Source organism: Amblyraja radiata, chromosome X (genome assembly GCF_010909765.2).
Source record: "Amblyraja radiata isolate CabotCenter1 chromosome X, sAmbRad1.1.pri, whole genome shotgun sequence".
Taxonomy (NCBI): Eukaryota; Metazoa; Chordata; class Chondrichthyes; order Rajiformes; family Rajidae; genus Amblyraja; species Amblyraja radiata.
The window spans coordinates 1,446,391-1,463,146 of NC_045999.1; the positions used below are offsets into that span (position 1 = coordinate 1,446,391).

At 50.9% G+C, this 16,756-nt stretch overlaps 1 protein-coding gene across 3 annotated transcripts in view; it reads left to right on the forward strand.

Annotated features, from left to right (window-relative positions):
* Positions 1 to 5,576, forward strand: part of LOC116968305 (CREB-regulated transcription coactivator 3-like) — a 54,028-nt gene extending 48,452 nt beyond the window's left edge. For 2 of the 3 annotated variants that reach the window (XM_033015030.1, XM_033015031.1), the window contains 3 exons: positions 1,202 to 1,285; positions 3,525 to 3,738; positions 4,369 to 5,576. In XM_033015030.1, the coding sequence (XP_032870921.1) occupies positions 1,202 to 1,285; positions 3,525 to 3,738; positions 4,369 to 4,577 (507 nt within the window). In that variant the 3' untranslated portion in view covers positions 4,578 to 5,576. The remainder of the gene's footprint in view (positions 1 to 1,201; positions 1,286 to 3,524; positions 3,739 to 4,368) is intronic. The other variant, XM_033015032.1, reaches the window with a different exon arrangement.
* The last annotated feature ends 11,180 nt before the right edge of the window (positions 5,577 to 16,756 follow it).

Below are 16,756 nucleotides of genomic sequence, written 5' to 3' on the forward strand. Positions count from 1 at the left end.
TATGTACACCAGCCACTATATGTACACCGCATTATTTACATTTGAACATTAATCAAATATTTACAAAGCCATACCAAAAAGAAAAAAAGAAAAAGAAAAGAAAAAACCCTCATATACTATACAGTATCTTAGTCATATATACAACCCATCACTCTATATCTCAGGTACACAAAAATGCTGGAGAAACTCAGCGGGTGCAGCAGCATCTATGGAGCGAAGGAAATAGGCGACGTTTCGGGCCGAAACCCTTCCTCAGTCTGAAGAAGGGTTTCGGCCCGAAACGTCGCCTATTTCCTTCGCTCCATAGATGCTGCTGCACCCGCTGAGTTTCTCCAGCATTTTTGTGTACCTTCGATCTTCCAGCATCTGCAGTTCCTTCTTGAACACTCTATATCTCATGTTTATGTTTTGGAGATACAGCATGGAAACAGGCCCTTCGGCCCATCAAGTACTCTATAAAAGGACAGAAGGGCGTAGGAGCAATTAAGTTGGTCTGCATGCATTTGGTCCAGATCCCTCCAAACCTGCCCGATCCATGTAAACCAGTTCCTATCCACATTGAAACGTACAGAATAGTGAAAGGCTTGGATAGTGTGGATGAGGAGAGGATGTTTCCACTAGTGGGAGAGTCTAGGACTAGCGGTCATAGCCTCAGAATTAAAGGATGTTCCTTTAGGAAGGAGACGAGGAGAAATTTCTTTAGTCAGAGGGTGGTGAATCTGTGGAATTCTTTGCCACAGACGGCTGTGGAGGCCAATCAGTGGATTTTTTAAGGCAGAGATAGATGGATTCTTGATTAGTGCGGGTGTCAGAGGTTATGGGGAGAAGGCAGGAGAATGGGGTTAGGAGTCAAGTCAAGTCACTTTTATTTATATAGCACATTTAAAAAACAACTCTCGTTGGCCAAAGTGCTTTACATTTGTATAAGAACAGTATAAACAAACAACAGTGATTCATAGATTAAATACAAACATCACTACATATATATAGCCTTCGCTCAGAGGACGTCAAGAAAGGCTTGGGAGTACAGATGAGTTTTAAGCCTCGACTTAAAGGAGGGAGAGATAGATCAGCCATGATTGAATGGTAGATTAGACTTGATGGGCCGAATGACCTAATTCTGCTTCTATCACAAGACCTTATGGCCATGTACTCCGGGCGTTTGTGTGTCCTCTCTCACCCTGTGTGTTCTCTTTGACAGAACGACATCGTGGATAATTTCTTCAATGACCCGTACTTTGAGCAGCAGTTTCTGGCCAGTCAGTCCAAGCCTCTGTGCCAGCAGGTAAAGGAGTTTGCCATCGGGGGGCCTGTGGACTACCACAGTTGTGTAGGGATAGCGGAGTATGACCGGGCAGTGGTGGCTGGTTATTGTCCACCCTGGTGTCCTTGCTGATCACAGTGTGACGTGGTCTTCACCCTCACCTGTAGAGTCTAGGTCTTGTGTTGACGTCAGCCCATCTGTTACCTGCGTTACCTTGCACACGTTGTGGCTTGGAACATTGTCTCCCCCTTAGCAACCCCCGTATCCCCCCTCACCTGTCACCCCTCACCTGTCACCCCTCACCTGTCCCCATCATCCCCCACCGCATTCACCTGTCACCCCTCACCTGTCACCCCTCACCTGTCACCCCTCACCTGTCCCCCCTCACCTGTCCCCCCTCACCTGTCACCCCTCACCTGTCACCCCTCACCTGTCCCCCCTCACCTGTCACCCCTCACCTGTCACCCCTCACCTGTCACCCCTCACCTGTCCCCCCTCACCTGTCCCCCCTCACCTGTCCCCCCTCACCTGTCCCCCCTCACCTGTCCCCCCTCACCTGTCACCCCTCACCTGTCACCATCACCTGTCCCCCCTCACCTGTCCCCCCTCACCTGTCACCCCTCACCTGTCACCCCTCACCTGTCACCCCTCACCTGTCACTCCTCACCTGTCACTCCTCACCTGTCACTCCTCACCTGTCACCTGTCATCCCTCACCTGTCACCCCTCACCTGTCACCCCTCACCTGTCACCATCACCTGTCACCCCTCACCTGTCCCCCCTCACCTGTCCCCCCTCACCTGTCACCCCTCACCTGTCACCCCTCACCTGTCACCCCTCACCTGTCACCCCTCACCTGTCCCACCTCACCAACCCCCGCTCACCTGTCCCCATCACCCGCCACCCCACTCATCTGTCCCCCCTCACCTGTCCCCATCATCCCCCACCGCACTCACCTGTCCCCCTCACCCCCCCCCCCCCCACTCACCTGTCCCCCTCAGCGTAATAGACTAGATGGGCTGAATGGCCTAATTCTGCGTGTCTATCACATGACCTTATGACCCTGGAAATGGAGCCGGACTGGGATAGTCCTTTATGAAGAGTCAATTCTTTAATTGTAAATACCGACAAGGGAACAATTAAAATCTTACTGGTTGCTGGGAAGAAGCTGTTCTTGAACCTGGAGGTCACGGTTTTCAGGCCTCTGCTTGAGTTTAGTTTCGGTTTCAGTTTAGTTCATTGTCATATGTACCGAGGTACAGTGAAAAGCTTTTGTTGCATGCTAACCAGTGTGCAGAAAGACAACCACTTGTTCTTAGGCCCCCCTCGGTCGTGGCTGACCTTAGGAGTCTCCAGGGTGCTATTCCCTATATAGAGGACGCCAGTGCGTGACTGTTTAACGTGGGGAGACTGGTGCACAGACAGCCACCACACGGTCCTTGATAGATCTGGGTCAGGATCCAGTGGCATGGAGTCCAAGACCACCTTGGTTGGGCACCAACCTGGAAGTTCTGTATCTTCTTCCCGATGGTTGGAGTGAGATGAGACGGGTGTATCCCCAAGATGTGCTAATGTTAACAGTGGTTGGTGCTTCAAGTCGGGATTTATCCAGTAATTGGATGAACGCAACACTCAGATTGTGTGTGACCTACAATATTCAGACTGAGCCAAGCATTGGAACCACCTCATCCACCATCTCCTCACACTGCCACCATCGGGAAGAAAAATCAGGAGTCTGAGAACCGTGACAATAGACAATAGGTGCAGGAGTAGACCATTCGGCCCTTCGAGCTAGCACCGCCATTCAATGTGAGCTCCTTGATCTCCATTGAGTGTGGAGCCGGCTACAGGTTCGTCCCTCACACCCCACCCGCTCCCCTCCACTGTAGAACACCATGTGCTGGAGTAACTCAGCGGGTCAGGCAGCATCGTTCTGTCGGCACCCTATACCTGGAGACTTTGCATCATTTGTGTATAGTATTGTATACAATACAAGGAATTTCACCGTGACGTGTCACATTTGATAATAAAGTATCAATCAGGAGATGGGCAGGTGACATTGCAGCTCTGGGGAAAGTCACAAGCCTACCCCAATCAGTCCAAAACGTCACCTGCCCATTCCCTCCACAGACGCTGCCTGACCAGCTGAGTTACTCCAACACTCTGTGTTTTGTCCGAGACTCCAGAGCCTGCAGTCTCTTGCCCCTCCACAGTAGTGTTGTTTCACAAGGTTGTTCTGTTCTTTCCCCCCCCCCCCCAAGCTGAACCAGTACAACGTGTTGGAGCGGCCATCTAGCTCCCTGCCGATGAGCGGCAGCAACTTCTACAACCTGGGCTCCAGCCTTCACTTCTCGCAGGCAGCCTTGCTGGGTCTGAGCGGGAGCTACGGCAGCCTCCAGGATCCACTACCACAGCTGAAACCCAACCAGTTCTACTCCACCTGCACCGGCAACATCCCCAACATCATCCTGACAGGTGAGCAGTCCCAGGTGAGGGAGGGGAGGCTCACGCTGACTGTGGGAGGTGAAGTCTTGGTGGGAGGATGCTCAGGAAGCACAAATAGGCCAAGGACTTCCCTTACCACATGCCCTTTCACCCTGACTGAGGTCAGGGGTGTTCCAAGAATGACCGACCGGGTGTCCTTAAGAACTTGGGGTCGGGGCAGCGCAGCAGGTAGAGCTGCTGCCTCACAGCACCAGAGACCCGGGTCTTCTTATTGTCCCAGTCTCAGACCCTGAGTCCTGTCAGTACTGGGTGGGTGATTCATGGTGAGGGGGCTGCTGGAACATTTGCCAAACTCTCAATCCTCTGTCTGTCTCCTTGTAGGTACCTCCTTCTCCTTAAATGTCAAAGCAGCAGCGGGTAGTAGAGGGGTAAAGTGTAAAGGAGGTCTGTGGGGCAAGTTTTATTTTATGCACAGGTGGTGGTGAATGCCTATCCCTACGCTAGGGTAAAGGTAGGCTAAGGCTAACCTAAGATAAGCTAATCGAAAACTAGGCCCAGGTAAACTCTTCAGGGAGGTAAAGTACCATCAGGACAGGACAGGATGAGGGTAGAGGTGTGAATTACCGATGGTCACCTCATTCTACGCCCGTTCCTCCCCAGGTGACTCGCCCCCCAGCCTGTCCAAGGACATCAGCAGCGCGCTGGCCGGAGTCACGGACAACACCTTCGACACGGACACCCAGTTCCAACTGGACGATGATCTGAAGATGGAGCCGCTGGGCCTGGACGGCCTGAGCATGCTGAGTGACCCGGACCTGGTGCTGACTGATCCCTCCATCGAAGACACATTCAGGACTGACCGCATGTAACCAGTGTGCCTCGCGCGACAGGGTGAGAATGTTTCTGGACACTTGATGAGTGAAGAATAACATTTACAGCAAGGCACCGTTGAAGCTCGACTTATTTTTTTATTCATTAAAGCACTATCCGTTTTGGTTTTTAACTATGTGCATTTATACATCGGTTTAGCTGGGTTACGGCCGATATGTTTTTCCGTGTATGCTGACTGTTGACACAGGAAAGGCCAGTACGTTAAAGACAGGAAATCCTAGTTCTGTAAATCATTGGGGTAGCTCTACATCGTCCCAGTCCGCTGGTGGGAGTTAACGCTGGGCGAGTCCCGCACACTGCCTACCGCATTCCCTCATTCTACCGGGCTTGGCTGGAGCGGGAGTGAGTGCCACAGAACCAGCGGGAGCAGTGTCCGGGGATAGACTAGGAGGACGGTTTAACCCCTCCTGATCCTGTTCAATGTTGGCCCACAGTCTCCCACGGCACGCAGGGACCGCTGGCATCGACAGACCCGCATCCCGCCCTTCCCTGACCACCAGACATCGGCCGGATCTACACAGACCCGCTGCCCTTTCATTAATCACTGGGAAGCCAGTGATTGAAATGGTGTCGAACCAGGAGGCGGCCACTAGACACTGGGTCTGAGACTGGACACTGGGTCCAAGGGCAGTCAATGGGTCCGAGACACGCCACTGGCCACTGCGTCTGAGAGATCACTGGGCATTGGGTCTGGGGAGAACACACACTGGGATCAGTGACCTGCCATGTTTATATTGAGGTCAATGGTCAGCCAGTCGGAGGGTCGGTATGGTGCCAGTGGTCAGTCTGGTCACGGAGCCAGTGGTTGTGGTGCTAGTGGTCAGCCAGTGGTCCTGGAACCAGTGGTCAGCCAGTGGTCCTGGAACCAGTGGTCAGCCAGTGATCCCAGGGCCAGTGGTCAGCCAGTGGTCACTGGTTCTCTAACAACCCCCTGAGGACATTGCAGTTTTGTCTCCCATTGAAATAAACACGGATTACCGCAGTAACAAGCTCCGGCCATTATTTTTAATTATGAAATGGAAGATTTTAAATGATATTATGGGGAGGGGGGGGTGTTTTGATCTCCACTGACCAGTGGCATCTTGCTCACTCCCCGTTACAATATGTATAAAATTTATAACTCTTTATTAGCAAAGCAATTCCTCGATTGTATAGGGAGGAATTTAAATAAACTATCAACGTTACTGATATCGAGATGGTGAAAAAGTATATTTTTAAATGACTATATTGTACAGGTTAATAGATTCTGGATGCCTTAACAGCTGCTTCCTGTTTGTTGAGAGGGAAGGCAGAAGTTTGTACGATGGGCAGCAGCCAAACGTTTGATTCGAAAGTTTATCTAAATGTTTGGGCTTTCTCACAGATCTTGAATGTCCTTGTGTTTGTGATGTGTCAATATATTGTCGAGTGTATGCAGCTCACTGCTGATCACACCTCGTCATCTGGAGTTCTCAATAACTATTTTTTTAAATAAGTGTGGAATCTTGTCTAATTCTATGCGTTTTGTCCAGAGTAAAACCTTCACCCAAATTGGAGCAGGCAGGCGATGTCTTTATAACAGCCAGGCATTGAACTCACTGCCTCTAGTACCTGTTATTTAGTTTCTGTAAGATAAGCTGATGATGATCTTGCTTCAAGGTGTATTTTATCCTGGCACTGTTTGGCACTTGTCTGTTGCCACCTATTACTTTGGGAAGTTAGACGCACACAGAGTGCTGGAGTAACACAGCGGGGGATCGGGCAGCATCCCTGGAGAGAATGAATGGGTGACGATTCTGAAGAAGGATCTCCACCCGATTCCTTTTCTCCAGAGAAGCTGTCTGACCGGTTGAGTTTCTCCAGCTTTTTGTGCCTCTCTCGCATCTCTGGGGAATATGGGTAGGGGACGTTCGGGGTCGGGACCCTTCTACGTTGGTGGGTTGGATTGGTCACCTTTCACATCTGGACAAACGTTTGGCAAGGCCGTGTCCTCAGAAACACCAGTGTCCATCGCTGGGGCAGTCACTGTCCACTCAGATAGCACCCACACACACTGAGGGCACCCACCCACTCAGATAGCACCCACACCCCACACACACGCACACACACACACACACACGAACGCGTGTGCACACACACACCCCACACCCCACACACACACACACACACACACACACACACACACACACGCACACACACACGCACGCACACCCCACACACACGCGCACCCCACACACACACACACGCACACACACACACGCACGCACACCCCACACACACGCGCACCCCACACACACACACACACACACACACCCACACACACGCACGCACACCCCACACACACGCGCACCCCACACACACACACACACACACACACACACACACACACACACACACACACACACACACAGCGCGCGTACACACACACACACACACGAACGCGCGTGCACACACACACACACACACAGCGCGCGCACACACACACAAGCTGCGGTCTGAAGCATGTGCCTTTGTTCGTAAAATCACAGGGACTTTTACCAAACTACACTGTGGCCTCCATCAACAGAACACCAAACTTCAACTTCTTCTAACCAATTATATTTAATTATCCTCTAACACTTACATTAACCAAAACCAAGCCACTCTCTCCTCCTCCAAGGTGTTCGCTATATTTAAGAGGGAGTTAGATGTGACCCTTGTGGCTAAAGGGATCAGGGGGTATGGAGAGAAGGCAGGTACAGGATACTGAGTTGGATGATCAGCCATGATCATATTGAATGGCGGTGCAGGCTCGAAGGGCAGAATGGCCTCTACTCCTGCACCTAATTTCTATGTGCTGAGAGTTGCATCTGTAGCTTCTAGTAAAGGATTAATCCCAGCCAGGTCAATAGACAATAGGTGCAGGAGTAGGCCATTCGGCCCTTCGAGCCAGCACCGCCATTCACTGCGATCACGGGTTATTGCGTCCTGCATGCGTTTTCTCAAACGTTTTCTTACACGATGTTTGTTGGAAAGTTTTCATCCCAAACTACATGGATTGGGGAATTTCCGCCTGTCCGTCCTCGATCCCTTTGAGGGTCGGATTCTCCCGCAGTGTCCTTGCCACTAACTCCAGCAACATGGCCAGGCTTATCCTCACCCGGTGTGGCAGGGATGTGGGGACCTTGTCCAGTCCCACTCTGCCTTGGGAAGTCCAAACACACTGCCCCTTCAGTCACCGCCCATGTTACACCTTCATAAGATCGACACAAAAAACCACAGCAACTCAGCGGCTCAGGCAGCGTCTCTGGAGAGAAGGAATAGGTGACGTTTAGGGTTGAGACCCTTCAGACTGAGAGTGCTTCATAAGTTATAGGAGTAGAATTAGGCCATTCGGCCCATCAAGTCTAATCCGCCATTCAATCATGGCTGATTTATCTCTCCCTCCTAACCCCATTCTCCTGCCTTCTCCCCATAACCCCTGACACCCGCACTAATCAAGAATCTGTCAATCTCCACCTTAAAAATACCCAATGACTTGGGCTCCACAGCCATCTGTGGCAATGAACTCCACAGATTCACCACCCTCTGGCTAAAGAAATTCATTCTCATCTCCTTTCTAAAGGTACGCCCTTTTATTCTGACGCCGTGGCCTCCAGTCCTCGACTCCCCCAATAGTGGAAACATCCTCCCCACATTCACTCTACCCAGGCCTTTCACAATTCAGAGTTATCTCAGGACATATTCTATCCGCCAGTCTGCCTGCAAGAGTTAATATTGCCTGGACTCTATTAACAACGGGGCCCCTGTTGAGGCCACACCTGGACCACTGTGCACAGGTCAGGTCCACCTGACACCCAAGGAGGTGGAATCCATGAAAGTCGAGAGCAGCCAAGGTTCACCAATTTAGTTCCAGGGATAGAGGGTCACAGGCCAAGCGCAGGCAAATGGGACTAGTTCAGGTGGGCATCTTGACCCGCATGGATGAGTGTGGCCGAAAGGCCTGTTTCCATGCTGTGTGACCCTATGACTCATTGACATGTTTTCAAAGGTGGCTAAGTCATCAATCTGGAGTTTAGAACAGTCAGAATGATCTGGGTATGTAGACAAGTAGTATGGACCTTTTAGATGGCCTTGGTCCCATGAGTGAGCCTGGCAGGAGACATGCGTAGGAAGGAACTGCAGATGCTGGTTTTATCCGAAGATGGACACAAAAAGGCTGGGGTAAAACTCAGCGGGACAGGCAGCATCTCTGGAGAGAAGGAATGGGTGATGTTTCGGGTCGAGACCCTTCTTCAGACCCAAAACGTCACCCATTCCTTCTCTCCAGAGATGCTGCCTGTCCCGCTGAGTTTTGTGTCCACCTGGGAACGAGTGTGGTGACAGGGGCAGGACGTGCACTTTGCCACCTATTATGACCATCCCTTCAGTCATTCAGACAAGCTGGGTTGTCAAGATTTCTTCATTTGCCCCCTCTTATCATTGAATTTTATCAATGTTCATTTTTTTTGTAATTCTTTTAATTTATTCTGACCTCTTGAACTATTAAGTCCCAGTTCCCCATTGTGTATTACCACCTGATCCATTTATTTTTTAAAGTACTGCTAATTTTATTAATATTTACGATTAAATATCTGTTCCTGTGCTAACCTTATGAGTTCAGTTATTGTGGTGTACAGTAATATTTAAATAGGATAAGACTGCGCTGGTGTTATCTTTAGTAAAGTGTCATTTTGCATTCTGTCTTTCAAATAAAATACATTAAATCAAAGAAATTAGTTCATATTTGTTCTCTTTGTGTGTGGTATGTAATGCTACAAATGATTAACAGTTTGGTTTAGTATGTCACATGTACCGAGGTACAGTGAAAAGCTTTTATAGACAATAGGTGCAGGAGGAGGCCATTCGGACCTTTGAGCCAGCACCGCCATTCAATGTGATCATGGCTGATCATCCCCAATCAGTACCCCGTTCCTGCCTTCTCCCCATATCCCCTGACTCCGCTATTTTTAAGAGCCCTATCTAGCTCTCTCTTGAAAGCATCTAGAGAACCTGCCTTCACCGCCCTCTGAGGCAGAGAATTCCACAGACTCTCCACTCTCTGTGAGAAAAAGTGTTTCCTCGTCTCCGTTCTAAACGGCTTACTCCTTATTCGTAAACTGTGGCCCCTGGTTCTGGACTTCCCCGACATCAGGAACATGTTTCCTGCCTCTAGCGTGTCCAAGCCCTTAACAATCTTTTGTTATGTGCTAACCAGTCAGCAGAAAGGCAATACATGATTACAATCGAGCCTTTCACAATATATAGACACATGATAAGGGAATCATGTTTAGTGCGAGTTAGAACCAGTAAAGTCCAATTAAATATAGTTTGAGGGTCATCAAAGAGGTAGATAGTAGTTCAGCATTGCTCTCTGGTTGTGGTAGGATGGTTCAGTTGCCTGATAGCAGCTGGGAATAAACTCCCCGAATCTGGAGGTGTGCGTTTTCACACTTCTGTGCCTTTTTGCCAATGGGAGAAGAGAGAGTGGCCAGGGTATCACTCGTCCTTGATTATGCTGCTGGCCTTGCCATGGGAGTTTGATGAGGCAATGCAGTAAACCCTTCTTATAATGGACCATAGAGGGGTAGGAGATGTCTGTTATTGCCGGTTGTCCACTGTAATCAAGTAGAGGATTATCATTCTATAAGTAGTGGGAACAAGGAACAACAGACGCTGGTGAATGGACCAATGGACACAGAGTGCTGGAGTAATTCAGCGGGTCAGGCAGCATCTCTGGAGGACATGGGTTGGTGACGTATCGGGTCCAGATCCTTCATCAGACACTCGATCTGGAATTGGACATGAATCCAGGTGAGTTGGCGGCTGGAGGAGAGTCGAGGATCTGCGCAGTCATTGGTTGCAATCCACAGGTGGCCGGAGTGCAGGTAAGCGGTGATGGAGATGATGGTGATGGAGATGATGGTAGTGGAGATGATGATGGTGATGGAGATGACGGTGGTGGTGGAGATGATGATGGTGATGGAGATGGTGATGGAGATGACCCTTCTTCAGACTGATGGGAGTGGGGGGGGGGGGGGGGGGGGGGGGGTGGAAGCTGGAAGAGAGATGGACGGGGCAAAGCCTGGCAAATAATAGGTGGGTGCAGCTGAGCAGGAATAAAAGGGTAATTTTCAGGTCGGGTCAGTTTAATTTATCGTCACGTGTATCGAGGTACAGTGAAAAGCTTTTATTGCGCGCTAACCAGTCAACAGAAAGACAATACATGATTACAATCGATCTTTTTAATGTATAGATACATGATATTCCCGATGTTGGGGGAGTCCAGAACAAGGGGTCACAGTTTAAGGATAAGAGGGAAATCTTTTAGGACTGAGATGAGAAAATCATTTTTCGCACAGAGAGTGGTGAATCTGTGGAATTCTCTGCCACAGAAGGTAGTTGAGGCCACAGTTCATTGACTATATTTAAGAGGGAGTTAGATGTGGCCCTTGTGGCTAAAGGGATCAGGGGGTATGGAGAGAAGGCAGGTACAGGATACTGAGTTGGATGATCAGCCATGATCATATTGAATGGTGGTGCAGGCTCGAAGGGCCGAATGGCCTACTCCTGCACCTATTTTCTATGTTTCTATAAGGGAATAACGGTTAGAGCAAGGCAAATGTTTTCGGTGAATATGTTGTCTCACACTGGGGGGGGCTCCGGCCTTGGCGGGCTCTCGGACAGCCACCACCCTCGGCCAATCGGGGGCGGGCGTTGCAGGGGTATATAAAGAGGCGGCTGGCATTGGACGGAGGAGAAGAGAACGGACGGTGGACGGAGCGGAGAGTGGCCGGAGCGGGCGGTGGACGGAGCGGGCGGTGGACGGAGCGGAGAGTGGCCGGAGCGGGCAGTGGACGGAGCGGGCGGTGGACGGAGCGGGCGGTGGACGGAGCGGAGAGTGGCCGGAGCGGGCGGAGCGGGGAGTGGACGGAGCGGAGAGTGGCCGGAGCGGGCGGAGCGGGGAGTGGACGGAGCGGAGAGTGGCCGGAGCGGGCGGTGGACGGAGCGGGCGGTGGATGGAGCGGCGGTGGTCATCCCGGGCCATTGAGCGGTCTGCTGTATCCGCGGGTCACCCTCCCACCCCCTCCCTCACTAACCTCTCACATTCTGCCCCTCACCTCCCCAGCCCCATCTTTAGTCGCCCCCCCCCCATCCTCACCCCAATCAAGGCTCTTCTAAGAGCCACCACAAAGAGCTACAACCTCGCGGGCGGGCGGCGATCGCTCCCGGGCCGCTGGTCAGCGGGTGGACGGTCCGGAGTGGATGTTCCCGCCAACGGTCAGAGTGCCGCCGCCTCCCTCACCCTCGGCCCGACAAAGGTTCTTCTAAGAACCGCTGCAAAGAGCTACAATCTCGGGCGGTCTCCGGTGGGTCAGCTGGTGCGGACCAAGCGCGGGTGGACCGAGGGAGAAGCTCCGGCCAGCTGCCGTTGACCGCTACTGTCCAGGCGGGAACGGACTGACCACACCACGGAGCAGCGAGCTTCACCCGGCGGGATCTGAGGACACCCACCCTTGTCCGTTCAAGGCCACCACAAGCGGTCAAAGCCTCGGCTCTTCCAAGAGCCGCTGCCAAGAGCTACAACCTCGGGCAGTCTCCGGGGGTGGACAGCCGCTGACCACAGCAGTCCTGGGTAGTGAAGACCGATCACCCGCCCGGACCAGTGCGAGCTTCGCCCGGCCGGGCTCTGGCCACTGACCCATGTCCGTCCAACGTGGTCAAGGGCTTCCAGCGGTAGACCACCCCAAATGGACCAACGTCGTGGTCAAAGTCCCGCCGTCTCCACCCCTCCCTCACCCTCGGCCCGACAAAGGCTCTTCCAAGAGCCGCTGGAAAGAGCTACAACCTCGGCCGGATTCGGTGTCCCGGGCCGGGGGTTGATGTGGTGCTGGTAGACCAGGGGTGAAGTTCTCGGCCCCACACCCGGACCAGTCTCCGGGGGAGAACCGGCGCCATGTCGCTCCACAAACCCACCCCCAGTGTGGGAGAGAGACACAAAATGCTGGAGAAACTCAGCGGCTGAGGCAGCATCTATGGAGATTTTTCGGGTCGAGACCCTTCCCATTCCTTCTCTCCATAGATGCTGCCTCACCCGCTGAGTTTCTCCAGTATTTCGTGTCCACCATCGATTTTATCCAGCACCTGCAGATCTTTCTCACACGCCCAGCGCGGGAGAGATCGCTCGGGACAGTCCCGTGTTACCGGTTTCAGCGTCGAGCCGAACCCGGCCGGGCTCGGAGACACCACCGTCCAAACCTGTACAGGAAGGAACTGAAGATACTGCAGCAGCAGCATCATCAAGGACCCACACCATCCTGGCCACACACTCATCTCACCGCTAACTTCAGGTAGAAGGTACAGGAGCCTGAAGACTGCAACGACCAGGTCCAGGAATATCTGCTTCCCCACAGCCTTTAAACTTGACTCGAAAAAACAACATTAATAGTCCATTATCTATTATTTGCACTTTATCAGTTTATTTATTCATGTGTGTATTTACGTATATCATGGTATATGGACACACTGATCTGTTCTGTATTCATGCCTACTATGTTCTGTTGTGCTGAAACAAAGTAAGAATTTCATTGTCCTATCAGGGACACATGACAATAAACTCTTGAATCTTAAACCAAATAGAGACACAAAGAGCTGAAGTAACTCTGGGACAGGCAGCATCTCTGGAAATAAGGAATGGGCGACGTTTCGCGAGTCGGGTCGAGATGGAGTCTGTCTGAAGAAGGGTCTTGACTGTCAAAACCTTCCATCTGTTCCTGACCGCCACAAACCCAACAAAGGCTCTTTCAAGAGTCACTGAGGACTGACAACCTCGTAACGATGGAGACCGGACTTTGTCCGCGTGGCGTGAGGATCGGTGCGGACCAGAGTTGCTGGCGACCACGGCCTGGGACCAACAAAGGCTCTTCCAACAGCCACCGAGCAGAGCTCCAACCTCTGACACAGTTTGGGTTTCTTGGCGATTCCCGACATTTACATACTTGCGCCACAGAAAGAGCCGTGACCTCTAGTCTAGATGAACACCACCACTCAGTCCGTCTGGACCTACCGGATCTCCCGGTTGCCAAACACTTTAATCCTCCTTCCGATTCCCACACTGACCTTTCTGTCATTGACCTCCATTGTCCGAGTGAGGCCAAAGGCAAATTGGAGGAACAGCATCTCATATTTCTCTTGGGCAGCTTACAGCACAGTCGTATGATATTGATTTCTCTAACTTCAAACCGCTGTTTGATTAGGTTATGGATAGGGACAGAGGGGGCCCACGTGTTAAAATGCTAAATTTAGGTGAGGCCAACTTTGAGGGTATGAGTAAAGTTCTCACTCAAGTTGATTGGGCAGGTTAAGTAAGTAAGTATGTTTATTGGCCAAGTATTCACATACAAGGAAATTGCCTTGGTGCTCCGCCCACAAGCAACAACATGACATACAGTGACAGTTACGAATGACTCAGAAAACACTAAACAATAATAATAAAACATTAATGATAAAACACCATTGATCAAGCATGTGAACCATCAAAATACCAGATCAAAGGGAGGCTACAGATTTTTGGCTGTTGAGTAGAGCAACCACTCGTGGATAAAAACTGTTTTTATGTCTGGCTATGGCAGCTTTGACAGTCCGGAGTCGCCTTCCAGAGGGAAGTGATTCAAAGAGTTTGTGGCCAGGGTGAGAGGGGTCACAGTTTAAAGATAAGGGGGAAATCTTTTAGGACCAAGATGAGAAAATCATTTTTCACACAGAGAGTGGTGAATCTGTGGAATTCTCTGCCACAGAAGGTAGTTGAGGCCACAGTTCATTGGCTATATTTAAGGGGGAGTTAGATGTGGCCCTTGTGGCTAAAGGGATCAGGGGGTATGGAGAGAAGGCAGGTACAGCATACTGAGTTGGATGATCAGCCATGATCATATTAAATGGTCGTGCAGGCTCGAAGGGCTGAATGGCCTACTCCTGCACCTATTGTCTATGTTTCTATGATCTTGCCCGCTCATTTCCTGGCCCTTGCAGTGTACAGTTCATCAATGGAGGGAAGGTTGCAGCCAATAATTCTCTGCTAGGTGAGTGGAAAGGAACATCAGCCAAGTGGGATGTTTTTAAAAGTGTGCTGACAAAAGCTTGGGATATGCACGTCCTCTTTAGAGTGAAGGGCAAAGCAGGCAAAAGTAAGGACGCTTGGTTAACAGGGAAATTGAGGCAATCCATGGATTGTCACCTTGTCGTTGGTGGAGAAGCTTGTGTGGTCCTGAGATCCTGAGAGCGATGCCGTCTCCTGCTACGCTCCTGGTAGGGCCACCCATGGCGATAAGGGCGAGGGGGAGGTCTCTGACAAAGAGCAATCCAACCAAGACCTCAACGGTGGAACAGGCGGAGGACGATGGCTGATCTAAGTGGAGCGACACAACGGCTGGGAAGGCGGATGAAGGCTGCAGCAGAAAAGGGTCTCTGGTCGTCTTGGACTCCATGCCACTGGATCCTGACCCAGATCTGTCAAGGACCGTGTGGTGGCTGTCTGTGCACTAGTCTCCCCACGTTAAACAAAGTCACGCACAGGCGTCCTCTATATAGGAAACAGCACCCTGTAGACACCCATGGTCAGCCACGACCGAAGGAGGCCTAAGAAGGTCAAGAATAAGAAGGATGCATGGGACAGGTAGAGACAACTGCGATCAACTGCATCCCTAAACTAAAGAGTAAACTAAAAAAGGAAATCAGAAGGGCAAAAAGGGGCCAGGAGATAGCTCTGGCAGATAACATGAAGAACAATCCCAAGAGATTTTATAAATACATAAATGGAAAAATGGTAACTAGAGAGAGGGGGACCCCTCAGGAATCAAAGCAGTCACCTCTGTGTGGAGCCACAGGAGATGGGCAAGGTCTTCAATGAATATTTCTCTACCAAGGAGAAAGACAGTAGGACGGAGGAACTTGGGGCAGTCAATGGAAGTGTCTTGAGAGCAGTCAACGTTATGGTTGAAGAGGAGCTGAAGATACTATCGTGTATGAAGTAGACAAGTCTCCAGGGCCCGATCAGATATATCCAAGGATATTGTGGGGAAACCAGAAACAAAATTGCAGGAGTCCTAGTTGAAATTTATGAGGTCTTTAAATACAGGAGAGGTGCCGGATGACGAGGGTGGCAAATGTGCCTCTTTTCAAGAAGGGCAACAGAGAAAATGCTGGGAACTATAGGCCGGTGAGCATAACATCTGTAGTTGGGAAGTTATCAGAGAGTATTCTGAGGGATAGGATATACATGCATTTAGATGGACATGGGCTGATTATGGATAATCAGCATGGTTTTGTACATGGGAGGTTGTGCCTCACAAATCTGATAGATTTTCTTGAAGACTTGACCAAGCAGGTGGATGAGGGCAGAGCTGTAGATGTTGTTAATGGACTTCAGTAAAGCATTTGACAAGGTTCCACGTGGTAGGCTGCTCTGGAAGGTTAGCTCGCATGGGATCCAAGGAGAGATAGTTGAATGGAGAGAAAATTGGCTTCTTGGTGGGAAGCAGAGGGTGATGGTGGAACTCTACTTCCTGAGAAGATTACGGAGATTCGGCATGTCAAAGAGGATTCTCCTTAACACTCTACAGGTGCACGGTCGAGAGTATTCTGACTGGTTGCATCGTGGCTGGGTTCGGCAACTTGAACGTCCAGGAGCGAAAAAGACTACAAAAAGTTGTGACCACTGCCCAGTCCATCACTGGCTTTGACCTCCCCACCGCCGAAGGGATCTATCATAGTCGCTGCCTCAAAAAGGCTGCCAACATCTCACCATCTCACCATTGCCATCAGGAAGAAGGTACAGGAGCCTGAACACTGAAATGTTCAGGAACAGCTTCTTCCCGCACAGCTACCAGGCTATTAAACACAACGAATAAACTATGAGCTCTGAACTGCAAAAGACTATATTATTGCTCGTTATGCACGATATTTGTTATTTATTGAACTTTTTCTTTGTTTTCCCTGTTATATACAATGTTTACATATTCCCAGTGGGGCGCCCCCTTACTAGGCCCCTCCCCCGGTGGGGCGCTCCCTCATTAAGCCCCGCCCCCAGTGGGGCGCTCCCTCACTAAGCCCCGCCCACAGTGGGGCGCTCCCTCGTTAAGCCCCGCCCCCAGTGGGGCGCTCC